Source organism: Lutra lutra, chromosome 13 (assembly GCF_902655055.1).
Source record: "Lutra lutra chromosome 13, mLutLut1.2, whole genome shotgun sequence".
NCBI classification, from domain to species: Eukaryota; Metazoa; Chordata; class Mammalia; order Carnivora; family Mustelidae; genus Lutra; species Lutra lutra.
The window spans coordinates 65,479,252-65,506,082 of record NC_062290.1 but is presented as its reverse complement, the minus strand read 5'-3'; the positions used below and the strand labels follow the sequence as shown (position 1 = coordinate 65,506,082).

The window sequence follows — 26,831 nt, the reverse complement described above, 5'->3', positions numbered from 1 at the left end:
TTGGTAATTATCTCAAAATGTCTCTAAATGCTCTTTATGTTGCTGGGACTTCAGACTAGTTGGGACTAGAAGCTCCCTGCTCTTCCCAACTAGAGGAACTTCCCCTAAATCCAACTTCCCATGGGACTAGTGGTTTTCTGCCACAATATTCTACAGGCTGGGGTGCCTGGGTGGCTCAGTGGGTTAAAGCCTCTGCCTTCAACTCAGGTCATGATCCCAGGGTCCTAGGACCAAGCCCCGCGTCGGGCTCTCTGCTCGGTGGGGAGCCTGCTTCCCTTCCTCTGTCTCTGTCTGCCTCTCTGCCTACTTGTGATCTGTCAAATAAATAAATTAAATCTATTAAAAAATATATATGTGTATATATATATATATATATATATATTCCAGGAGGCTGCAGTCCTCCAACGCTAGACAGCTAACTTCCCTAGCCAAGTGTCATGAACAGTAAATAACCAAACCCAAACCACCTACTGCCCAAAAAAAACACAAACACTAAAGCAAACCAAATCCTGCTTTAATTGAAGCTTGGGGAGTATAAAGTCCTACAGAAATATTACAGAGAATCTTCCAGAAAAAAGGGATCACAGCAATCCCTGTGGAGAGGCAGATGAGAGTAATTCATAGCTCACTAAGGCCTCCCTGTATTAAGTTTCCAGAGTACCCAGAAGATCTCTTCTTCATCTCAGTCCTGTTCCCCATCCTCTCCAAGCTTGATTTCATTGTAAGATAAAAAGGGCTAATGAATTTGAAAGTATTCTGGCCTCAAGAAGTAAGATTTTTTAATGAGTAGGACATTTCAAAACTTAAATAACTTTAACATGGAACCCAGCTGACCTTAACAAGTTACTTTGTTAGTGAATAGGAAATGGACTGAATCATCCTGGATGTAATTTCATTAAGGCTTCAAACTATCCAGGAAAAAATAGCACAATTATACCATTTTATAATCCAACTTTACAAAAAGTTTACTACACAAATCAAGAAATATTTGTGCCCACAGAGAGCTTATTTCTAAAAGATCCCCCTCACCCCGCAAAATAGCCATATGTCTCCACTCTTCTCTGTTCCCTTCTCTGTGTCGAAAATATCAATTTATTTCTTCAGGAGGAATGGAAATCCAAAATTATATAGTAAGCCTGAAGAAGAAAATGCTGAGAAATCTAAAAGCAGGAAAGAAAGAAGCTGGTGGGGAAGACAAATGAGGGTTGTTTGTTTCTAATTCATTCCAAAACCCAAGACTTGCCTTTACCAGTCCTTTTCCCTGAAGTCATCTAGCTATTAGAGAGGAGAACCTGGACGTAAAGTCTATGAAGGAAAGGTCGTTGACAGACAAACTGCCCTTAGGTGACAGTCAAGGAGAGAAGAGGTAGAGGTTTGGTGGTTAATGAAGAAGTGCCTGTCTAGCCATTCCCTCTTCTTCTCTTGGCTTGGCTCAACCAATGTAGATGCGATGGAAATCATTAGCACCAAACGCGGCGTTACACTTGGGACATTTGCGCTGACGGGTGTCATAGCGTGTCTTCACACACTCAAAGCAGAAAACATGGAAACACTTGGTCAGCACAGCATCCTTTTTACGCATGTTGCAACATGGACAGGTCAGGCGTGCCTTAAAAAAAAAAAAAAGAAAGAGAAGTCAGAGTCTGATCGACCACAAAGGTTTAAGTGGCTATCATATCGAAGCAAATAAGCAGGAAACCCACTAGGCACTAAGACAAGAGTGTCACCTCCCCTCTAAAAGAAACCATCCTCCGGTTCCCTTCATGTAAAGAACTTGAGTATTTATTCTCCCGGTCTATTAGCAGGCCACTTCAGTCCTGAACAAAAAGGACACGAAGAAATCACTGAGGCAGTTTTCCTAACCTTGTAATCCTTAATCTCCTCCATCAGGATCTCATCACATTTGGGCACATTGTCTGGTTTCTTTGTGGTCTCCAGCTTCCTTCGAAGTCGAGAGATGTCCTCCTGTGGTAAGACATCATACCCATTAGACATACATACTCCCCTAGACCTGCCATTTCTGAAGAAAAAAAATTGCTCCAGGGGCGCCTGGGTGGCTCAGTGGATTAAGCTGCTGCCTTCAGCTCAGGTCATGATCTCAGTGTCCTGGGATCGAGCCCCGCATCGGGCTCTCTGCTCAGCAGGGAGTCTGCTTCCCCTTCTCTCTCTGCCTGACTCTCTGCCTACTTGTGATCTCTCTCTCTCTCTGTCAAATAAATAAATAAATAAAATCTTTAAAAAAAAAAAAATTGCTCCAACTTGGAACTTTCTACTTGGCAAAGAAAGGACTTTCTGTCCTTTCCTGGCCTATTATCTCTTAGGAATGCAGAGAACTGGAATGGCAAATACCTTCTTTGTTCCTAAGCACAAAACCGTAATCCTATCACCAAACTCTAGTTGCACCTAACTATTGTCAATGCAGTTCTGTAAAAATACAGTCTAAGAATTAAACAACAAAAAAAAGATGAAAAACTTGATAAACTATTTTAAGGTAATTACTCTCAAGCTGAAGGTAAGAGTAGGTTAAAATAACTTACAGATGTGTGGATAAGGCTAGAAAGTCATCATGAGAAACATCTGACATGCCAAAAATAGAAAAATTACAGAACTTTAAAATCGTCTAATTTGATAATGTTGCTGTACTTCATGCCCACCAGGTGGTAGGCACCATGACAGGCTTTGAGGGGAAAGGTAGTGAGGAAAACAGACTTGGTCTCGTCACTCAAAGAACTTATAATCAAGTAGGAGATGGCGTACATTAGACCAATGATTCCTTCATAACATTTCAGAGCTCAAAAAGTACCTGAAAGGTGAAACATAAAGAAAACACAATTGCTCTTGCCTGGGCTCTTTTGAAATTGAACATGTCCTTTTCTTTGGTGACACTGTTCTCCACGATCTCATCCTGAAAATCATGGAGCTTCTTCTGAGCCAACTCCAGTTGCGCTTTGAGGTCATCTGCCAGCTGGGCTGCCTCCATCGCCTAGGTGGGGTGAACAAATAGCGTCAGCTTATTTCTAGGGAGGCAAGACGTTAATCTGGGCCAAGGTAGAAAGTGAACCTATAATGTCATCAGTGTCCTCCGTATTTGCTCCTCCTGAGACTAGCTGTCACTTCAGATGACAGGGTAAGCAATCCTACCTTGCGTTTATTCATCTCTAAGGCTTGAGTCCTAAGACCCAGCTCCTTCTCCCCCGTGCCAATGTTGCTTTGTAACAGATGTTCCTTCTCTTCCAATTTCCTTACTACCTGTAACTGGGCATCAACCTTTGAAAAAGAAAAACCAGATTTTAACACAAACAGGAAAGAAAAAAACTATTAACTGACTAGGCACTGCTAATCCATAGGCCCACAAAAAGAGTCTGTTAGAAATCTCAAATCATCACTGTCTTTACCCAGGAACCCTTCAAAATATATGCAAGATCACAATACTTAAAAGCTTCCCTTTTCATACCAAAAAAAAAAAAAAAAGTCATGGTTGATGGCTCAAGCAAGAGTTTTAAGAAACCACTGAAAATTCTTTTCCAAGTTGCCAAGAGCAAAAGGAATTACATTTATACTCACCTTCTTCAGCAGTACTAATTATCAAAGGCTGGCAATTCACACTAGACCATGTAAATTATAGCTCAAACAAAGGCCATTTCTCTCAGAATGGCTAGAAGTTCTAAAACAGTCTTTTTCTTAAAATTCACACACAGGGACACCTGGGTGGCTCAGTTGGTTAGGCAACTACCTTCTGCTCAGGTCATGATCCTGGAGTCCCGGGATTGAGTCCCATATCAGGCTCACTGCTCAGCGGGGAGCCTGCTTCTCCCTTTGACCCTCCTCCCCCTCTCATGCTCTCTCTCTCAAATAAATAAATAAAATCTTAAAAAAAAAAAAGAAAGGAAGAAAAAGGAAATTCATGCACAAAGTGGAGTCAACATGAAAGGGTACAAAGTAAAGTCATACACCCACGGACTCTCATCCCAGCATCCAGAGGTAATCAGGTAACCACTCTGTTTCTCATACAGTCTTCCTGAAATTTGTAAAATACACAGCACACACACACAAAGACGTACACATTTTTAACATAAAAGGGATAATAAAATCACTTAGTAACATTTACCATACTAGCAGATCCTTGTTTTAACAGCTAAAGTGTACTTCTTTGCAGGGATGTATAATTTATTTACCAGAATGCCAAAAATATAATTTAGTTTTCAGGGGTTTTTTCTTATTTTAAAAAAGGCCACAATAATCATTCTTTAATGCAGAGTTTCATGTAGAAAGTGCCCTACTTCAACAGAATTCTGGCAAGCTTTATTCAAATTACCTGAGTCTTTAGAGTCAAAACCTGGTCAGCCAACTCCTCCTTCTCTTCTTTAAGTAGCTTGTGGATCTGATTGGACTTGATACGCTCAGACATGAGCTTGAAATTTGCATCATCCTTCTCCCGCAACTGCTGCATTAAACGGATATTCTGCTCCTGCATGTCTTCAAAGGCCTGGCCTGTAACATCCATCTCTGAGAGGAGAGCCTCTTCCTCCTAAAATATGGAGAAAGAACCCTCATTTTAATAGGATCTTCTAACTCCAAATGAGCACTGGAAACTAAATTTTCCCAGTGTTAATTCAGAAATAAAGTAACCTGCCGACAGAGACTCGGTTTTAAGCAGCTTAGTTTTGTCACTTAGGTTAGCCCAAGGAATACAAAAGAAACCCTTATTATCTGAAGACACTGGCACCGATGGTCTAATGCTCAGCTGATCTGTATTCAGGGCTGGTTAGAATAGACAAATCTACACACCAATGTAGCAAACTGATCAAGTAGCCCTTGGTGAAGAGAATTTCTATCATGAAACCTCACATTTTCTCACACTTTTCCACAACTGTAATTATCAAATTTCACTACAGACTTTCTAGCTGTACTGTACAACAATCTGATGGGTGACAGTACCTAAAAATATTTTTGACTTATATTTTGTGTTATGAGGAGACTGAACATCTTTTCAGATGTGTAAGAGCCACTGGTATCCTTTTCTGTGAACGAGTCACATCCTTTTGCCTATTCCTCTACTAAGGTGTTGGGTTTTCCTATCATTCTGGGGAGTTTTTAAATAGTAGCAAGATAAGCTCTTTTGTGCTAAGAGTTAGAAACATTTTCTCCCTGCTTGTCATTTGTCTTTCAGCTTTGCAAATAGTGGTTTCTGCCAGACAGAAGTTTTGTGGACTTTTTTAAGTTGAAATTATCAATTCTTTTCATATTTTTTAAACTTTTATTAATAGTTAAAAAGGTCTCCACCAGGGCGCGTCTGGGTGTCTCAGTCTGTGCATCAAATAAATAAAATCTTTAAAAGAAAAAAAAAAAAAGGTCTCCACCATTCCAGACTTATAAAGGAATTTGTTTTCTTCTAATGGATTAAAAATTTTTTAAAAGATTTTATTTATTTATTTTATAGAGAAAGCGACAGGGAGAGAGGGAACACAAGCAGGGGGAGTGGGAGAGGGAGAAGCAGGCTCCCCGCTGAGCAGGGAGCCCGAAGCAGGGCTCTATCCCAGGACCCTAGGATCATGACCTGAGCTGAAGGCAGATGCTTAACAACTGAGCCACGCAGGTGCCCCAAATGGATTAGCTTCTTTAATATTACAGCTATAGTCCATTTGCAAATTATCCTTGTGCAAAGTGTCTGAGTATATATGCAACTTTTTTCCAGTATTAGTGTTTCTTTTTGCCCTTCCGCATTTAATACTCTTCCTTTTCCCCACTGACTTTAAACTGTCCCTTTGGCACATACTAAATACACACGTGTACTCTGGTCTATTTCTGGACTTTTTATTCAGTCCTAGCAGTCTATTAGTCTCAAGCTATCTTACCTCCTGAAACTTCCTGTTTTTATACCTGGTTGAGACAGGAACTGCCACTGCTCTTCTTGTTCGGTTTTATTGGCTGTTCTTGTGTGCTTTTTCATATGTACTTTAAAATTGGTTTTAGTGCCAAAATCAACAAAACCAAAAATCAGTGTTTGTATTGGGATAATACTAAATTTATAATGTCGCTCCACTTCTTACTAGAACCTATAGTAGTACAATTTCCTGATAATTTTTATTTTTATATTTTTCTTAAAGATTTTATTTATTCATGCCGGGGGGGAGAGTGCACACGTGCACAAGAGGGGGGCGGGGCAAAGAAGAGGGACAAGCAGACTCCCCACAATGAGAGGAGCCCAATTCGGGGCTTGATCCCACAACCATGGGATCAGGCCCTGAGGTGAAGTCAGATGCTTAACCAACTGAGCCACCCAAGCACCCCGATAATTATTGTGTTTTTAAAAAGAGCAAGAGGAGTGTCTGGGTGGCTCAGTCGTCTGCCTTTGGCTCAGGCCATGATCCCGAGTTCTGGAATCGAGTCCCGCATCGGGCTCCCTCCTCAGCAGAAGCCTGCTTCTCCCTCTCCTACTCCCCCTGCTTGTATTCCCTCACTCACTGTCTCTCTCTGTGTCAAATAAATAAGTAATATCTTAAAAAAGAAAAAAAGAAAAGAAAGAGCAAGAGAGAGAAAATTGGAAACCACCAGATTTAAGAAAAGCCAAAATCCCATTTTTTTTTATCCAAGAAATGCATACAGGTTCTAATAAAGTTCCTCTTTTCAAGGTACTTAATCTAAAACTCCTTCACTTTGCCATTTTGTTATTTCCTAGATACAGTGAAGATGTTCCTCACAGTGAACATATATAGTTTTTCCATTTCTTTATCTTTATTACTGAATATTAAAAGTTAATAAAACTCACTGGGACTTAAAAATAAAGAAATATATGTTCGTTGTGAGAAGAAGTCTCTACAGTTACATGACCTCAAAACAACCACAGTTAACATACTAGTTATTTATTTATAACCTGTTTGAGGGCACATTATTTGTGATCATGATGCATATAAAACCATACACACACACACACACGTATATGTATATATGTGTGTATGTACATATGTATATATGTATGTATATATGTAAAGACACACACATTTTTTTTTCATTTAGACTCACTATATCCCTGATTCCAGATCAGCAGAGGAAGGGTAGACCCCTCAATAAACAACATTTGAACAACTGGCCACCCTTTTGAAAAAAAAGTAAAAATAAAAAAATTTGCCTCACAAATACATAAAATAAAAAAGAATGAAAGAGCTCAGTATAAAAACAAACGTACATACAGGAGTAAAACATATTCACAGGAAGAAAAAGACTGGACTAAAAGAGCATACTGCACTGTCAGTAACTTTACTTGTCAAGTAACATGTACTTTTTAAAAACCTAGCTACACAAATAGAGTGTGCCCACCTGCTTGGCCATGGCCAGCTTCTTCTGCAGGTACTCTATCTGCTCCTCAACGGCCCGGATCTTCCTCAAGGCATCCTCATCAGCCATTTTCTTGTTCTCCTTTTTCTCCTTTTCCTCTAGATCCTTGAGTCTTTGCCTTAGATCTTCCAACTAGAAAAGGTAAGGAATCACACACACAAGAAGAAAAAGATATAATACGATTTCAAGAATCAACTGATCCTGCACAGATGGAGGGCCCACAACACCAAAGAACCTTGACAGAATTCGAGAGGGAGAGAAACGCTATACTGGCAGGCCACATCACAACACTGTTGTCACTTCCCTCCATTCCCACAGGACACATTCGTATAAGGAACGCTGGTGATGAGTGCACACGCACCTCTCTTTAGGATAGTGGCTTGTTTTTAAGGCCCCCAAATTGTAAGAGAATAAGACATTCTTCCCAAAAGTAATCTGAAACGTGACTCACTATAACAGTGATTTATGGGAAAAGCATTAATGGAAAAAAGAGAATAAAAAGTCTGAAAAGGTTACTCCTATTCCCAGAAATTCTGATATACCTTACCACCTAGTGAAGAATACAGAAATCTGTTTTAATTTAGATGGTCTCTGAAAGGGAGGAAAATGCTGCTGAGTTTTAAATGCTAACTTTAAAGATGAAGAAAGAAACTACATCCTTCAGAAATGTGAAGGAAAATCCCACAAATGCAGACTATAACCAGAATGACAGGTAATGGCAGACTAGATTACCTCTGCCTTAGACTTCTTCTCAGCTGCCATCAGCTGAACTTTGTCTCTCTGTTCCTTCGGGGCAGAGCGGTACATATCTAGCAATAGTTTCATCTCCTTTTGGCTCTCTTGTGCCTTCCTATGATGAGGATGGTAGAGGGAAGTGAAGGGTGTAATGAGAAAACACAGGACATCAGAGCAAGGGAATTTGGAATTGAGCAAAATAATTTATAACAGTTCCATGTATACCTTACATCACAGCTCTAAAAGATAATACTTCTCACGGACCATCAAGAAACTTGTGGATACACTTGGAAACTACAGAAAAGCAAGCTCACTAATGGAACCATTTCTCCCTTCAGACCAAGTTCTCCAACATAAAGTTATAAAATAAACACCTGTGGCCCTACTTAAAGAGGCAAAATTCTGGGGCCCCACTCTTAGAAACTGAGATAGGTCTGTAATGGGTCCAGGAATATATTTTAAATAAATCACCCAGATAATTCTGATACTATACTTGAAAAAAGTATTTGCCTTAAAGAGATCAAGAGGAAGGAATAGAAAAAAAGGGAGAAAACTAGAATCAATAGTGGAGTGATGAGCCATCAGCTGCAGACTGAAACTTCACCTCCTACCAAATTATCGAAACTCTTAACTATACTTTTATATACCAAAGAAACTCAAATGTTTTGAGCACAGTTGTCCTTCAAATCCAACTATCAATAAAGGCACAATGACTACCAATGGGAAGCAAGATGTAACCAGTTCTACTGGTTATGCAGGAAGAGAAGGGGCAGTAATGAGATGTTATGTTGGTGTTTCATTTACGACAGGTCTGTCTTACCATTTCAATGCCTGCAGGAATAAACCTAAGACATCTCTTAAAGTGATCTGATACATACACAAACTAGTTAACTGTCGGGTAAATAGACCAACAATGCTCAAGTTAGAATGATACAAACTCTACCCATTATGATTTAAATTACAGTTGATGCCAGCAATCTGCCAGCAGTTAATTTCAATAATTCTCATGAGTATTGCTTAAAAAAGGACAGGCACCCTGTCCCTTAATTTGGATTCATGAAGAATAAGGCTGCAAGTGCAAGGCTCACCGAGCCCTGACCACCGAGCCAGACTCCACACTAGCCCACGCAAGCCATTTTGACTGCACACTTAAGAATTGAGAGCACAACTAATTGTACATTTACACCTGAGATACTATGATAGCCTGTAAGTCACGCCATCGACCAAACATTGCATGCATGATGTCCTAGCCTCAGCTTCTGAGTCAGAAACAGTTACTCTAGAAACAGTTAAAGTCTGCTCTTACTTCAGTTCAATCTTCAATTGTTTGATAACTTCTGCCTCCTTTTTCCTCCCATCATCATGTTTCCCCTTCTCTTTATCCTTAGCAGAGTCTCTTTCCTTCTCTGACTCTTTCAGTTTCTGCTTCTCTCGTTCCCTCTCCTTTTCCTTCTCCCGCTCTCTTTCTCTCTCCCTCTCTTTCTCCCTCCTTTCTCGTTCTCGTTCTTCCTCATCCCGTTTGGACTTGATTTCACTGGCTTCCTCCTGAGATGCCTTTGCTGCGGAGGACTGGGCAGCTAAGTCCTCGGAATCTTGCTTCAGCTCCGCGGGCTCGTCCTTCGGGTCCTCAGTACTGGACTGAGACTGCAGGAGGGCAGTGCCGCTGCGCAGACGTGTCTGGGGGACGAAGGAGGGAAGGAAGCGTGTGACTGACGGCAACCACCCCACTCGGCTCCCTCAAAACCAGCCATGCAAACAGAACAGCTGTTCGCACTTATCTGACCCCTCCTGGTTACCTTGTTCAGGTCAGACTGGGCTTCTCTCAGTTTCCGCTTGTACCTCAGGACCTCGCCTTTCAGCTGGTGGTTGTGATTCTGGAGGCTGCTGATGAGGTGACGCATCTCCCGGTTGATGGGGCCTGAAATACAGAGCAGCAATATTAGGAAGAACTGTGACAAGGGCAAAGGCACAAGGAGACAAAGTGCAGAACACATCAGGGCCCTCTGAGAAACAGGGGAAATTACCAAAAGAAAGAGACCTCCTCCTCAGAAGAAAACAAAACTGGTCAATCTGGTTTTTTTTTTTTTCTTTCTTTTTTTTTTAAAGATTTTATTTATTTATCAGACAGAGATCACAAATAGGCAGAGAGGCAGGCAGAGAGAGAGGGGGGAAGCAGGCTCTCCGCCAAACAGAGAGCCCGATGCGGGGCTCGATCCCAGGACTCCGGGATCATGACCCGAGCTGAAGGCAGAGGCTTTAACCAACTGAGCCACCCAGGCGCCTCAAAACTGGCCAATCTGAACTGAAAAACAAACACCCAGGCTGTGAGCCAGAATGAATTCCAGGGTTTGATTACGGATCTTTAAGACATATGAGCTCCACTTAACACTGTCAGATCCAGATGAGCCACACTATGTTGTTGAAGGAAGTTTAAGGCAGGCATGTACAGCAGGCGGAGTGAGAATACTCATACCTGCTTGTTCATTGGCGGCCAGCGTCTGCTCAAATTCTATCCTCAGCATCTCGTACTCCTTGCGGACCTGGGCCAGCGTATCTTCCAGCTGGATTACTTCGGTCCGCAGCTTCTTATGAAGACTAACCTCATCTCTCTACGCACAAAAAAGGGAGCCAATCAAAAACTCTTATCCAAATGTGGAAACATCATCACGTTCTATTCATATGTTTCCTAATTTTGACCTGTAAGGATCTAAGAAGAAAAAAAAGTGAAACACTAAGAGGGATTACTCTGAAAAGTTCCCACTCAATCGATATTTAATGAGCACCAGGCAGCTACAAAAACTGATTTGAGAACTGGAAGGTATTACAGAAATGAGGGAAATAGCCCCACCTGCGAGAATGTTATAATTTATAAGGAGTAGTAAACAATAAAACAGAATATAAATGTATGTATGTATGTAAGGTAAGACATATGAAATTCAATTCATTTGTCAGACATACAGGAAAAGACCAACTATGACAACAAATATCATCTTAAGGACTATGGAAGGTATAGAGTTGAACACATGAATGAAAGTTTTTGCCTTAAAAAAAGAGTATTTACATTTGCCCCAACACGCTTTAATGGCTTATAAATGGTAAAACAGCTTCTACCCACTATTCCTGCCACAGGAAATCAGGTGCTCTGTCTCTTTTGGGTACGCGTCTGTTGTCCCACACCACATTCTAATGGTCACTACTCACTCCACTAGACTCTCTGATCCCAAATGGCGGGATGCCCGCCATCCAGCAGAGTAAAGACCTACGGCCACTCCATACATACTTGCTGAACGAGCAATAATCACTCATGAGATGGTAAAATTATAAAATTTATGAGGCAGAAAAGCTTATACACAGAAGACAAAGTGAGGCTACTACCTCAATGAGCTCAACTTGGCGCTGGTGGGTCCCCCTGGTGCCATGAAGCAGCGTCCGAGCCTCATCCAAATGCGCTTTCAACTGCAGACTCTCGTTGTACAGGACGGAGAACTGCGACTGCATACAGCGGTACTCTGGGGTCTCCTTAACCGCCTCCTCCACCGCACTCCGCAGTTCTACCTGAGGAGGGCCCAAAAGCCAGTCAGAAGCAGAAGCTAGCGTCTGCGCCCTGGATGCCAGACAGGAAATAAAACCTTAAACTCAATGATGTCCTGTGCAGTTGTGACAAGCTTTTTTTGTTTGATTTTTGTTTTTTAAGATTTTGTTTGTTTGTCAAGATTTTGTTTGTCAGAGAGACAGAGAGAGAGAGAGAGCATGCAAGAACACACATTCAGGGGTAGCAGCAGGCAGAGGGAGAAGCAGGCTCCCCAATGAACAGGGAGCCAGATGAGGGACTTGATCCCAGGACCCTGGGATCATGATCTGAGCCAAAGGCAGGCACTTAACCGACTAAGCCACCCATCTTCCTTACAAAGATTATGGATTGTATTTGCCCACCCTTCTAGTTCTGTAAAATCTATATCAAACTAAATCTGACCAGCCAAGAAGTGACACCAGGTACCTGTGTTCTCCACCCAAGAACTGTTTTAATTGACATGTATTTTACATTATATATCAACCTACACCAATGACACTAGAAGATGCCTATGAAATTTGTCAGACCTGGGGACACAGAAAAACCCTATGAAATTTGTCAGGATGTTTAATTCTTAAAACACAGCTGAGGACCCCCATCACTAACTTGTTCTTTTTATTAACAGTCACAGAGAAATATATTTTCAATACTGGATTAAAAATAGTTATGCTTCTCTTAAGCAACGGCTTGCTTTAATTACCCACTTTAACTGATTTCACTCAGGTTGGTTTTTGTTTTGTTTTGCTTTGTTTTTCAGTTCGAACATCTTTATTTACCTAGAAACATATCAAATTATAAAAGACATGTGGCTATGACTGAAAGAGGGGCAGGAAGACTTTCAGGATCCATTTTCTTCCCGGCCCCCAAGAACGTGGGGAGAGAAAATTCTAACAGGCAGGTTTGAAAACCAACAGGAACCATCACTGATCATGTTTCTTTCTCTGTTTTGGCAGCTAGGAACAGCATAGCCAAATTCTGTGACCCACATTTGGCAATTATGGACACTGAGTAGCCTGCCCGCTACAAGATGTATGTGCTCCTTGCACAGAACTTGTACACGAGCCCCATTTTTTCTAAATCCATTTTGGATCATCACCCCAGTTTACCCTACTCATTTTTCTAAACAATTCCTAAGTTAGAGCACCCTGATTCAGTCTACATATATCTTTATAGGTTGTCTTAGATACTTTTCAGAACAAGGCACAGTATAACTAACAAATAAATAAACAGACATATCAACAAAACCCACATTTTTCTCTTCCCTCATAAGTTCTGAGGGCCAACCAGTATGGATGTGAATTGATCAGCGAAAGGTTTCATTCTACGGCCCTTCAGAGAGGTGTCTCCTACCTTCAGCTTCTCATTTTGGGTGGTGACCTCCTCCAGGTCTTGCCGGAGTTTCTCCAGCTCGCAGTGGCGGTTCTGGGCCAGCTCTTTGTTCTCCTCAAGCTCTGCATTCATCTCCTCAAACTGGACAGAAGAAGGAAAACAGCAAAACGAGCAAAAAGAATTTTTGTATCATTCCCATTCCTAAGCTTCCACCTTCACCTTCACCTTCCCATTCTTCCAGCACAACCCCACTCTACCACTTGTGAACTCCTAAGTACCAAGCATGACAGCTGACACGAGATCACAAACGTGTCCCAAGTGAGTCACGCATCTTACCTTCCGGGCATTGATAGTGATCGTGCCGCCATAGAGACTGCTCCCTGCTCCGTATACCTTATAGCCTTTCGAATTCACCTATAGGAAGGACAAAGATTTTAGTGAGAGGAGACCCTAAAATTTTACTCTGATAACCAAAGTACTTTCAAGAGTCCATTTTGTTCCCAAGTACTACTACCTGGGTCCATCCTTTCTGAGTAGACTCTTTAAAAATGAATCTAGTCTCTAAACTGTAAACGAAAAAGCACTTGCCCGCTCTAGAACTTCTGCTAAGTGGCGGTTGAGTCGCTGTTCCCTCTTTCGAATTTTGTCAATATCCCACTGCAGGTCATCGATCATGGACTCAAGGACAGACACTCGTGACTCAGCTGTCTCCACTTTACTCTGCAACTTAGAGAACTACAACCCAAAGACAGGCATCCAGAAAAAGAAAGCCAAAAAAAAAACTGAGTTAGAAAAGCAATACCTTCCATCACTACCTTACATCCCAAATCTCACAAAATTAACCCTTGCTTGGCAACATTATAGACAAAATTAAATTGGAGCTGCTTCACCTTCTTCCCAATGCATGAATATAAAAATAAAATCATGAAAACTCTAATTACAAAACTGTTACATGTTCACATTAACATATACCCTTTGTGTTGGTTTTAAAAAATGGTCCCCAAAGTCTTTGGCAGTGGTGGCACTGGCCCTCCTCTTGAATCTGGGTTAAGTTCAGTGACCCGGTGGAAATGATGCTACGTAACTTTGAGGCTATGTCTGAAAGGCCATGCAGGTTCTGCCTGCTGTTCTTGGAACATTCATTCTCTGGAAGAAGCCAGGTGCCATGTAAGAAGCCCAACCCTGACACTGCCACGTTGGTGCAGCAGCATGCAGGCTTTCCGGGGTGCGGCCCAGCACCGTGAGCTCCCCACCAGCTGACAGACAACATCAACCGTCAGCCACGAAAGCCACAGTAGATGTCAGCTCAGCTGAGCAAAGCATGTCTCTCTCCAGCTTAGTAATGGACGAGATTTGGGAAAGGGCCAGAAGACGTGAACCTTCTCATCTCTGTCACACCTAATTTATGTCTCAAACATTACAAAAAGTTATTTTATTTTCCTACTATACCCCAATCTATTCATAAGCACTGCTATACCCTACTCTGTATATATTTTAAGGCTGATGAGAATCCACATGTATTAACAAACTTCCCAGATTATTCTCATGCAAACAGCCAGCCCAGACCTTGGCACTTGAGTTTACAAAATAAGAGCATAAAGAAGAACACGGGCTTTAAAGTAAAACACACCTACATACAAGTTACAGTTCAATCACTTGCTGTGTGTTCAGACCAGTTACCAACCTCTTTGAATTTGTTCCCTTAGCAGTAAGATGGCAACTGCTTGACCATTAGAGAGGATACTAAAGTACTGAAGTGCTAGGCACTAAGGAGATGGTAACTACTAACTTACCAATAAGCACAGGGTATAGGAGGCCAAACTAAAATACGTCAAATTTCAACACAATATCCTTTCAACTAAACTGAAATGATAATCAGGGGTGTCAGAAAAAATCTTAAAGGTCTATTATCATTTTATCTCAATCACTGTATATAAATAAATAAATACCCAAATCCTGACATGGTTTGGTCATGGCATTATTGATGCCCAAATCTGGACTGAAAACCCACATTCCTCAAGTTCCCAGCCCATCATCGATACAGTAGTTCCTACTGTCCCATTCTCAGATGGATTTCTACCAACCCATCCCTCAGTAACATAGTATGTGATATTTTATATTTGGGGTAATTCATTATTTGAGGGATTGGTGTGTTGTTGCACAAAACCCCACATGATGGTATTTCTTCCTAAAAACTAACAACGTAAAGTTGTCTATTCAACAGAGGCACAAGTCTAGGAAAAACATTCAAATTTTTTTTTTCCCTTAATCTTTCCTCAGATTTTGATTTCTCAGATCTGGCTGTTCTCTCTTGCCCTGGATGCTCTTTAATATAAAAATAGGCTTTCAAAATACAGCCAGATGATCCTCAAAGCACTCAAAATGCTAAATCAATGTCTGCCACAGGCCACAGAAAGTACCATCTCTCCTTTCAGGTCAAGTACCTCCTGAGACATGGTGCGATGCTTCTCCTGAAGGAGGTCTGTCAGTTCCTGTAGCCTCATGTTCTCCTGGGCAAGGAAGGAATTCAGCTCCTGCACTGCCTCCTCCACGATCAGATTATCTGAGGGAGCAGAACCGCACTTTAGTTTAACATCTATAGTGTCAAATTTTAAAAGTGCAACTCCCACCAAATATTAACATGCTATGTCACTTTATTTTCCTGAAAACCTTCAAGAAGTAGGTTGGTTTTTATTATCTTCACATGACTGATTAAGTACCCAGCCCTTAGATGACCTGCTTAAGGAAAGGAGCCAAATTTGTGCTTCAGTAGAGGATGACACAGAGCCAAAGTCACCTAACTCATCCCTTTCTACAAAGTCAAAATGCTGTGAGGAAAGAAATGGAGGTTCTGTAACTTTATTCGGATAAGACACAATCACCTAAAAAACTGCATTTTAGAATTGTAGACAAGATAGAGGTATCTCTCATCAGTGACAGTCTTCATAGCAATAAAATTCTATTTCATAAGGCTATCACAAATTCCTATTATTCACTAACACCAACATGCAGCATCTCTCTGTTGAGAGAAGAGGGAGCACAGGGCAGAAATTTCCTACCCAAATGAGCACCCATAAAATCACAAAGAATGACGGTAAGAGCCTCGAATTACTTAACATATTCCAGACTATGATGCTAGGGGCACTCCTGAAGCTCAAAAGCCAAAATGTACACTACAATTTACAAAGAAGGTAGATAAATATACAGAACTTATTACACCAAGTAAATATGTTTAAAATTTAGAGTCACAAATATAAATGCTCAAATCCAAATGTTAGCAAGTGAAACCAGATACTCTTCAGGATATATAGTGCCCTGTAGAGACAGTTACCAGAAGGAAAAATTGTGGGCTTTCCTCCTACCCTCTAGCATGTGGTGGAGAAACACCATATACAACAGGCTGGCCATGTGGTGGTTTTTGTGGTTTTCAACCAGGATTGCCTGTAGAATTACTTGTGGGACTTTTAAGATTAGACAATTCCCTAGGACCCATCCCACACCTACTAAATAAGAATACCCACGGGCAAGGCCAAAAAACATATGCTCCAAAAGCTCTTAAAGTGATTCATAACCCAAGTTAAGAACTGGAAGCTGAATTTTAGTCCTTTTAATATCCTGAGATACTCAGAACGAGTCTTAGAATACAATAAGAGCTCAATAAATACTTATTGAATTAATAAACAAGCTGATAAATGCAATTCTTTTGAATCCAAGGATAAAATAAACATGGGGGGGGAATGAACTGCCAAAAAGATATAGTTGATGCTATAATTCATTCTTTATAGATCTTTATCTTTTAGCAAGTTCAGCTTATCAACAGCAATTGCCTTTTATGCTATAAAAAATAACTCAGTGATTTGTAACTCATAATTAACGTTTTTATTTGAACTTAAACTCTAACTTTAAAACACATGCCATCAAAAATAATTTTTAAAATACTGTTCAGTATGCTACCCACTTCAGTTCCTTTTTAAAGGTACCAATTATTTTACTTGATACTCATTTATAAAATAAAGTTTAACACTGGCATAATCTCTGCAGACGGCATATTACCTGCATATAATATGCATACAGTATGTACCATGATACACACGGTTCATCCATGTGGCATATTATAGGATTTAAAATCCATATTATTGGATTTAACCATCCAACTGTTCTAGTACAGCCAAGGGAGAAAGAAGTAACACCCAGCTCAGTTTACATTAGGTGACAGGGAGGATTTACAGCCACTCATTCATCATAACTAAGCACGCACTAGATAGCAGATACAGTGCTAGAAACTGGAGAAACGAAGAGTGAGCCAAGGCACTGCACCAGGAGACAGAACCCACAAGAGGATATAACATATGAATAAAAAAGACTAGGAGGACATGAACCACATTGCTTACAAAATGATCATTTTTGAGAAGTGGGATGGGAGGACTTCTATAAGCTACTTTTATGTATTTCTGATCAGCATATTCCAAAACTGGTATCTAAATAATAAAGTACACAAATATGCAAATACATTATTGGAAAAGCAAATTTCCCATCAAATTTTCACAAGTCTTTTACATCCCTCACCTTTTAATTCTGTTGACAATTTAGCCAAGTAGCCTTAAAAAAAAAATTAAGAGTAGGGGCGCCTGAGTGGCTTAGTTGGTTAAGCGTCTGCCTTAGGCTCAGATTCCTGGGACTGAGCCCTGCATCAGGATCCCTGCTCAGCGGGTAATCTGCTTCTCCTCTCCCTCCACTCTGCTTGTGCTTCCTCTCTTGATCTCTCTTGCTCACTCGCCCTTTCTCTCAAATAAATCTTAAAAAAAAAAAAAATTACAGAGGGCACCTGGGTGGCTCAGTTAGTTAAGCATCTGCCATTTGCTCAAGGTCATGATTCTGGAATCCCAGGATCAAGTCCTATATTGGGCTCCCAACTCAGCAGGGAGTCTGCTTCTCCTTCTGACCCTTCTCCCTCTCATGTTCTCTCTCACTCTCTCTCAAAAAATAAAATCTTAAAATAATAACAATAATAATTTTAAAATTCCTATTTGCCTGCCCAATGGTTCATTACATTCAACATACTACCATCAGAAACAAAAGGTTAAACATCTTTTTTTTTTTTTTAAAGTAGGCTCCAGGCTGAATGTGGGACTTGAACTCATAACCCTGAGATCAAGAGTCACATGCTCTACTAAGCCAGCCGGGCACCCCAAAAGGTTAAACATCTTAATAATCACAAAAATTATGCTATTACAACTAGACCATGATTATTAAAAATGTGAAATCAGGGCATTAAAGAAGATGCAACCTGGCTACACAAATACTTTACTACATAATGTACAATTTTAAGTTTCTCCATTAACACTGACTAGTAACATAATTATTTCAAATAGACACTTCTCCATTCATATAATATTTTCTCTTTTTTTTTTTTTTTGAGGGGAAGGAAGAGGGAACAAAAGAATCTTAAGCGCATGGAGCCCATTGCAGGGCTCAATCTCATGACCCTGAGATCGATACCTGAGCCAGAATCAAGAGTTGGACGCTTACCAACTGAGCTGCCCAGCCACCCCTCTTTTATCTTTTTAAACACAGAGACCATCTAACAACTCTAAAACCTGAGCCAACTCTTTTCGAAAATATTAGAGATGGGGTGCCTGGGTGGCTCAGTGGGTTAAAGCCTCTGCCTTTGGCTCAGGTCATGATCCCAGGGTCCTGGGATAGAGCCCCGCATCAGGCTCTCTGCTCAGCAGGGAGCCTGCTTCCCTTCCTCTCTCTCTCTGCCTGCCTCTCTGCCTACTTGTGATCTCTGTCAAATAAATAAATAAAATCTTTTTTAAAAAATATTAGAGATAACAGATAAATAAAAAACAAGAACATATCAAAACTGACTCTTTGGGGGCATGCCTGGGCGGCTCATTCAGTTAAGTGTCTGACTCTTGATTTCGGCTCAGGTTATTATCTCAGGGTCGTGACACTGAGCCCTGGGTTGGGTTCCATGCTGGGCATGGAGCCTGCTTAAGATTCTTTCCCTCTCCCTCTGCCCATCCCACCCCCCTGCCCCACACATTCTCTCTCTCAAATAAATAATTATCTTTACGGGCACCTGGGTGGCTCAGTTGGTGAAGTGTCTACCTTTAACTCAGGTCATGATCCCAGGGTCCTGGAATCGAGTCCCGAATTGGGCTCCCTGCTCAGCAGGGAGCCTGCTTCTCCCTCTGCCCCTCCCCAGCTCATGCTCTCTCTCATTCATGCTCTCTTAATCTCCAATAAATAAATCTTAAAAAAAAAAAAAACCTGACTCTTGAAGTCAAAGTTGAGCATCTTATAAACAAAAATTTTTTAAGTGTAATTACCAATATTTAAAATATCCAAAAACACAGCTACTCCTTAAACAGTAAAATTAATTTTGCTACCTATAAAAGTGTTTAATTAACAGAGCGTATCAGAATGGAGCTTTCCTCAGCTACTTACAGGACCGTTAGTGGCTCAAAATATGAAGAACTTGGAAAATACTAACATGCCATAGCAACAACATTACTGGTATTACTGGTAATACTGGAGACTGCATCCCAAGGAATGGAATCAAAATAAATACATTAAGCCTGCAACTACAAATCAGCATGCAAAGAGAGCTCTTATTCCTCCCACTTCTGCCAGGCTCCCAGCCTCACCTCCACTGTTCAGCTTCCGTGATAAGAGCTCCACTTTTTCTTGTAATTTATCATAGACCGTCACAATCTGGGACACAGCTCGGCGGGAGGACTCCACACGCTCCTGCAGCTGAGATTCCATTTCCTCGCTGGAACTGCTGGCCAGAGTAGCAAGGAAAGAGAAAGCTGGCTCTTGCCCTTCCCCTGAGGACACAGGGGGTAAAAAGAAGCCGTCAACGTTATAAAACTGGCAATATCAAAATCTTCTTTCTTTCCTCAAGTGGAAATCCCAAAAGCAGAGCTCTACTTCAGAAACCCACACAGCACGTGGTGGTAGCAGGCACCACAAATACTCACCTCTGTCTCGGTCATCTTTCCGCTCCTGATTGCTATCAGAGTCCGGTTCTGGTTCCGGCACGACAAGGGCTTTTCTCTCCGTGAGGAGATCTCCCAAGCCCTGCTCCAGATCGTAGCGTTTAAGGATGATACGGATGTTTTCATCGAACTGGAGGAGGGTGGGCACCGTTATGAAAAAACAAAAGAACACAACTTGGGAAATGAAGAGAGTGCTAAGGTGAACAAAAATATTCAACAATCTGAGCAAATAAATGAGTGAGCTACCTGACTCCAGTACCGGTTGACAATCAGCAGTGAGGCATCATCGGTGGCCTGTCTTCGTTCCAATTTTTCGATGTGCTCACGGAGTTCATCTTCAATGGTCTGACGCTGATCCAGCATTTCTGCCAGCTTGCGATTTTTGGTTTGCAGTGTACGAATGTCTAGCTCCTCCTGCTCCAGGAAACCAATCTTATTAGTCTCCACAAAGAAATTGGGCAAATCTGCTTTTAAATTCAACAGAGTCATATTAATTAGTAATTTCCAATGACTAAAGCTATTTATCTTTAAAAATCTTACAACAAATAACTGGGTAAGTAGGAACAGAGGAAGGAAAGAATGTGCAATGATGGGAAGTAAGAATGATGCTAATATACCAGAACCTGGACCACACCCATCTCACGGTTCTCTTCTCATGAACACTCACAAAGTCCCATGAGGCTCCACTGTCCAGCTAGACCACCTTCTACCCTGATGACCGGTGCCATCTATCTCCTCAGCACCGCCCCCCACTCATTTAGGAATCTCGGCACCTGGGTCCTTCTCTGCCCCAGTCCCTGCCGACATATCCAGTAAGTGCAATACCCATGCGGAGAGGTGCACATGTGGACGAACCATCGAATCCTCTAGCTGTCTAGGCTGCATTCTGAATTCCTTAACTCCGGGGAGTATCTCCCCCATACTATGTTTCGGCCATACCATTTCAAAAACCACATCTTAGGGGCACCTGGGTGGCTCAGTGGGTTAAAGCCTCTGCCTTCAGCTCGGGTCATGATCTCAGGGTCCTGGGATCGAGCCCCGCATCGGGCTCTCTGCTCAGCAGGAAGCCTGCTTCCCTTACTCTCTCTCTGCCTGCCTCTCTGCCTACTTGTGATCTCTGTGTGTCAAATAAATAAATAAAATCTTTAAAAAAAAAAAAAAAAAAAACCACATCTTGGACTTCTGTCATTATCTGGAACTGTGCCATAACTGAAACCTTAAAATTCTGTGAACAAAACTTATCTTTTTCCAGGTACCTTGTGCCCTTATCCCCATACACCAGTCCTCATCTAGATCTCCCAGAACCTTGAATTCTCTCCTTTTTCCTTGTCAGTCCGTCTGTCTCCACTGTCTTCCATACCTTGACCTCAGCTTTTATTCAGGATCTCATTCTCCTCTGTTTCTGCAAAAATATCATTCCATCAGTAATTCCACACCTCTCTCAGTATCTTTCACTTTTCTCCCTAATTCCTTTCCCAGGACAAGGTGGGGACTAGAGGTGGGAAGTATGGGGTGAGTATCCCAGGCAAAGAAAAGGACTGAAAAGGATTACATTTTTACTTTACCTAGGAATTCATGAATATTTTAAAGTAAGAACTGTTTATTAGAGCACCAATTTCTTGTGTTGCTTCCATTTTCTTTCTTCCATTTTGGTTAAAAAATTCTTGATATGTCAAATTAGTCAAGAGTTTCCCAAACATACAGCTATTAATACTATTAATCCTATTAATAAATGAAATCCTCAACCTCTTCTCTGAGCCCTACTTTCCCTCTTCTTGTTCTAACTGAAACCTGGATGCGAATCCTGTTGCTCCTTAAGTTTCTCCAGCACTGGGCCTGTGGACAGGCAGGCATCCTTGTTCTCTAATGGCCTGCCATTCCAGGCCATTAGCCCACCTGCCTCCCCAAAACCTCCTAGCTTTGCAGCTCATGCACTGGTCTGCACCACCTGCTACACTGCCTTCCTGCACTACTCTATGATGCCCAGATCACCTCCCGTTTCCTAAAGATTTAGCACCTAGCTTATTATACTCTCAAATGCTACTCCTATCACAGTTCTTACTGATTTCAATTCCCATATAGATTTTCTTTCCTGTATCTCAAATCATCAAGTCGTTCATTTTCTTTCCTTCAATGATCTTGTCTTCTGCCTCTCTCAGTCACCAAACTCCCAGTTATTCTTAGTCTTAGTTATACGTGTATGCTCTTCATAAGCTCAATTTCAAACACCCCATTCTCCACAAACACCACATTACTTTTCCAGCTCACTCTAGTGTCCTGACTCCCAAAGCTCTTCACCTCCTCCAAGATCTATAATCCATTGGTTCTGTATCTTTCCCATCCTTCACTCCTCTCACTTCCTCACTCCCTTCTTTATTGAACTTAAATTCTGCAGTAAGTTGCAATCGCGACCGTTTGTAACCTCCTCCTTCCTTGCTTCTTCTTCATACTTACCTGGTAAAAACCCCACCCCTCATAACATCCAACTCTCCACTCCTACAGGCCTATAACCATGCAGCTGAACGTGACCACAAAACATAAAGTATCATGCTGCGTGGGCTCACTTTAAACTCAGTGCTGGCCAGCAAAAATACCCTAGTCCATTCCCTCTTCAAGATGACTACTTCATACCTTCTCCTGTCTCTTCAACCTCCAACACTTCCTCCCCCATCCTCACTCTCAGATGAGTCGCCTCTGATTTCACTGAAAAAAAAATAGAAGCAATCAGAAGAGAATGTCCACAGCTATCGCTCATAACTGAAGCTACGGACCTACCTACAGCTGAACTTACATCCACAGCCTTCCTCTTTGTTGCTACAGATCAACTGCTCCTGCTCCTAGTTAAGGCCAATTCCCCACCTGTGCATTATATCACACACTCTCTCCCCTATTTGTGGAAATCACACCAACAACCATCTCCTCTTTCTGCTACCCCGTCAACTTGATCATCTCTACCAAATCATTTCAATCAACATGCTATAATAGCTCCTACTTTGAAAACAAAACTTCTTTTGAACTTTCAAACTACTTTGAAAAAAAAAAAGCCTTCCCTCAATCCCATATTTTCCTCTGGTTAATGCTCCATTTTCTGTGTCTTGCTTTGTATTAGTACTCTCGCAAGGCATGGTCTCTCCCCTCTTTTCCCTAATTCCTCTCCTCTTCTCTTCAGCTCATTGCAATCAGGCTTCTAGAACCACCACTCCATGAACATAGGCCTCACTAAGGCTCTACTGCTAAACCTCATGTCTCAGTGTTCCCCTTACTCAAACCATCAGCAGCACCTGAACAACTCCTTCCTTAAACACTCTCGTTATTTGGTATCTGGGCCCCCCCTGTCTCTTGTTCTCCTCCTTCATTTTCTGTCTCTTTGGTCAGTCTCTTCTCATCACCTTGACATGAAAATATCAGTCAATATCAGTGCTTCAGGGCTCTGTTGTCAAGCCTCTTCCTTATCTACACTCAGAGCCTCTAGTCTCATGGATTTAAATACCTCCTACAAAATGATGACTCCCAAATGCACAGCATTAGCCCAGACCTCTCTTCAGACAGCAGATTGTGGTATCCAGTCACCTAACCCACTCAGATGTCCAGTAACTTTCCCAAACTTGAATGTCCAAAATCAAACTCCTCCCTCATCCTCCACAGCTTCCAAAAAAATCTGCTCCTCTCATACTCTTCCCTAGCTCAGTAAGTGGACAGTCCATACTTCCAAAATTCTGGGATCTCATAAACTTCATCCAGTCCATCAGCAAATCTGTCAATACTACCACCACAGTGACCCACGTTACCACGATCCCTCATCAAGATTACCGCAACAGCCTCTTGCTGTGGACACTTTTGTGCCCCATGCCATGTCCCGGCAGCCCACCAGACTTCAACACAGCCATGGTGGAGAGCTCCATCCTCACCCCCAGTGTCTTTTCATTTTTTGTTCCACAACTTAGCTGGCTCACTAGAGCAACCTTGAAGTGCAGAGGAAAAGCTATTGCCTGTAAGAGCAACCTTCAACCAACTGTGGCAGGAATTAGTGGATATATGCCCCATCTCCCTACCCTTAGAGAGATGAAATGGAAAGGAAAAGAGGGAGAAGGAATGAGGAAACAACTCTGCTAAGTGAACTGATGCTCCTCTACCATCTATTCTCCAAGCATAAGTGACAACATGTTACTCTCCTGCTTAAGGCCTTACAATGGCTCCTCACTACTTTGCGGATAAGATCCAAACAGGGATGTATCCTCTCTGCTTCTCTTAGAGCATGGGGCTATTCATCCCTATGAACAACATATCCCCCACTCATAAACGTTAGAACAATCTGCTCCGTTGGCAGTGCCAACTGACAGCCTGAAGTCCAGGGGCTGTCTTTAGTGTAAAGCATAGTTCTGGTAAACAACAGATGCTCAACAAATATTTATATTTATTGAGTTAGCAAATGTCCTTGGGATGCATGATGTGATTCAGTGTTAAGACAAAATCACCTCCCGGCAAAGTATGGAGCAGCTGAACCCGAGAGAGACTAATGACACTTCATCAACAATTTACTCTGAATATTCCCATTATTCTCCCTGATCCTAAGCCTAATTCAAATAAGTAAGAGATGGGGTTTTATAAGCTATACAAATGTAAAGCATTTTAACACCATATCCCCATGGCTGAGATCCAGAACACAGACTCCTGATCTAAATCCAAACCAATTACAGTGAGCTTCTGATGTCTAATGGACATATAACATTACTCTAAGGTTCTGGTTGTTAACAGTCTAATGAAACTGTCAACTCTATAACAGCAAGGGCAGAGTCTATATTATTCACCATTACATTCATAATATCTAGCCCCATAATAATTATCAATAGCTCAAACATACTGCATACTTACCATATTAAAGGTAATGTTTTAAGCCTGTTTAACAGGGGCTCTTTCATTTTATCCTCTCAACAACCCAATGAGGTAGGTACAAGGAGAAGAGGCACAGGGAAGAAAAGAGAAAAGCGAGCAGCTAAGAAGTGGTAGCACTGAGGGTAAATTCCAGGTCGTCTGAACTCAGACTCTGACCCTTCGCCATTCTCTCAGTGATTTTGCTACACTGCCTCTTAGTACCTAGCATCTAACTTTTCAGTGAATGAAAAATGAATGTACAGTTTCCCACTGCTAATGCCTATAACCAAGGTGTATCAGGCACCACACTCACCAGAGATGAGAAGCATACCTTTGAAAATAAAGACCAAATGTCAATATACTCTTTTCAGAACTGACCACATCATTTCACCTACTTCTGACTAAATAGTTCTTGTCAAATAAATTTCTCTTACACCAGAAGGCTTCCATAAACTCTTACTTTCAGGTTGCAACTGACAAAAACAAAACAAAACACACACACACACACTCTCTCACGGCACTGTTTCCACATACCGTTGAAGAGACACCCCCGAGCTTAATCGTCTCCACTGTGGTCCCTGAATCTTCAACAGCTGTCTTCTTCTCCGGAGGCATGGATGTGCCAGACTCTCCAGCCGCTCTTTTATTTCCAATTCCTGACATCTTGGCACCAGATGACAGCAGTCTTCCTGGAGAGGAAAAAACCCTCAGAAATTTAGGTAAGATATGCAAGAGCAACAATAAAGAAACCACCCACAGTGTAAAAACTAGCAACTTTTCTAGCCAGCCTTTTAACCAAAATCCATTAACTTCATACCAAGTGACACAATCTCCAAATTCCTCTTGGAAAGAAAAAAGTAAACTGTGGAGTAAGAGTCAGGGCTGAATTTACACAACCACCAATTTCTAAATAGGGTGCTGATAAGAAATAAGACAATGGGCAAAGGATGAAGACACCAAGAAAAATGTCAGAGAAATCTCACTTCCTGAAATGTCAGAATCAGAAAAACAGTTTGATTAGGAAAGGAACTAATTCTATTGTGTTGGAAAAATCACAGAGCTGAAAGAGATCTCAGAAATGTCTATTAAATCATTAATATTGAGCAAGTAGTGTATCACCACTGAGGCTCAATTTCCCAAGCCAGGAATAAGAGTATATAATTACCGTGCCCCTTTCAAGGAATGAATAAGTATAGAAAGAACGTAGCACAATGCCTAACACGAAGAATGCACTCAGAAAAACTAGCTCCCTTTCTTCAATTTGCAGTTTCTTTCCTATTCCCAAACGTTCTCCTCATGATGTCGCACAACCCTAAGGAGAGCCTAGTCCTGACAGTGAATCACCATTCTACTTCTCAGGGAGCCGGGTTGCCTTGAAGGAGTTCTCCCAAGGGCTTCGGTTTCCCCCTACGTACAGCAGAGGCGAACAAATATTCTGGCTACCTAAACTGCCTCCCAGGGTTTCGGAGCTCAAAGAAGGAGAAATGGATGCTAAAGCACTTGCTGCTTCAGAAAGCAGCCCTACCATCACCGAGACTACACACCACCCTGCTTCCGATTTAAGCTCCAGAAGGGGTTATTGGCGGCAGTAACCTCAGTGGGAGCTTGTCTGGAGAGCGGACACAGAGGGGCAAGACAGGGGCCGCAACACGACTCGCGAGGAGGCAAGGACCCCAGCCTCTCGCGCCGCCAAACGCAGGCCCAAGAGAGGGAAGCCCCGGAGCCCGAGACGGTGGAGATACCCCAGGGCCCGCACAGTCCCGCAGCTCCCTCGCCCGAGGTCTAACCTGGGTTCTAGCAACTCGCGCGGCTGGGCAGCGGAACTCGGGCAGTTATTCACCAAGGTCCGCTCAGCGGCCCCACGTCTCACCCCTTACCCGCAGGCGAGGACCCATCGAAGCTTCCGGGAAGCGGGGCCAAGGAAAGGAAGAAGGGAAAGAAGAAGAGAAGGCGCTTCAGCTCCGCCGGGCGGAAGTGACGTC

At 41.9% G+C, this 26,831-nt stretch overlaps 1 protein-coding gene across 4 annotated transcripts; it reads right to left on the bottom strand.

Moving 5' to 3' along the window:
• Nucleotides 1–493: 493 nt before the first annotated feature.
• Nucleotides 494–26,831, bottom strand: RNF20 (ring finger protein 20). Of its 4 annotated transcripts, none has more exons than XM_047700495.1 (20): nt 26,642–26,831; nt 25,384–25,542; nt 20,224–20,391; nt 19,960–20,107; nt 19,624–19,806; nt 15,415–15,533; nt 13,559–13,705; nt 13,307–13,384; nt 12,992–13,111; nt 11,446–11,625; nt 10,544–10,679; nt 9,867–9,988; nt 9,377–9,747; nt 8,068–8,185; nt 7,318–7,467; nt 4,316–4,528; nt 3,142–3,267; nt 2,843–2,983; nt 1,864–1,965; nt 494–1,609 (listed from the first exon to the last, which is right to left on the bottom strand). In XM_047700495.1, exons 2-20 carry the CDS (start codon nt 25,510–25,512, stop codon nt 1,433–1,435), a joined length of 2,928 nt encoding a protein of 975 aa, XP_047556451.1. In that variant the 5' UTR covers nt 25,513–25,542; nt 26,642–26,831; the 3' UTR covers nt 494–1,432. The 4 variants fall into 4 exon arrangements, with proteins under 4 accessions (XP_047556451.1, XP_047556449.1, XP_047556452.1 ...); XM_047700493.1 differs by having other exon boundaries at nt 25,384–25,538; nt 26,637–26,830; XM_047700496.1 differs by having other exon boundaries at nt 25,384–25,538; nt 26,690–26,826.

Excerpts from the sequence above, each read along its gene's own strand:
- RNF20 (XM_047700495.1), bottom strand. The coding sequence starts at position 25,512 with ATGTCAGGAATTGGAAATAAAAGAGCGGCTGGAGAGTCTGGCACATCC. Across the intron at positions 10,680-11,445 it reads GCCAAGTTGAGCTCATTGAG|AGAGATGAGGTTAGTCTTCA; the intron begins GTAGTAGCCTCA and ends TTTTGTGCGTAG. Across the intron at positions 3,268-4,315 it reads TTTTGACTCTAAAGACTCAG|GTTGATGCCCAGTTACAGGT; the intron begins GTAATTTGAATA and ends TCTTTTTCAAAG.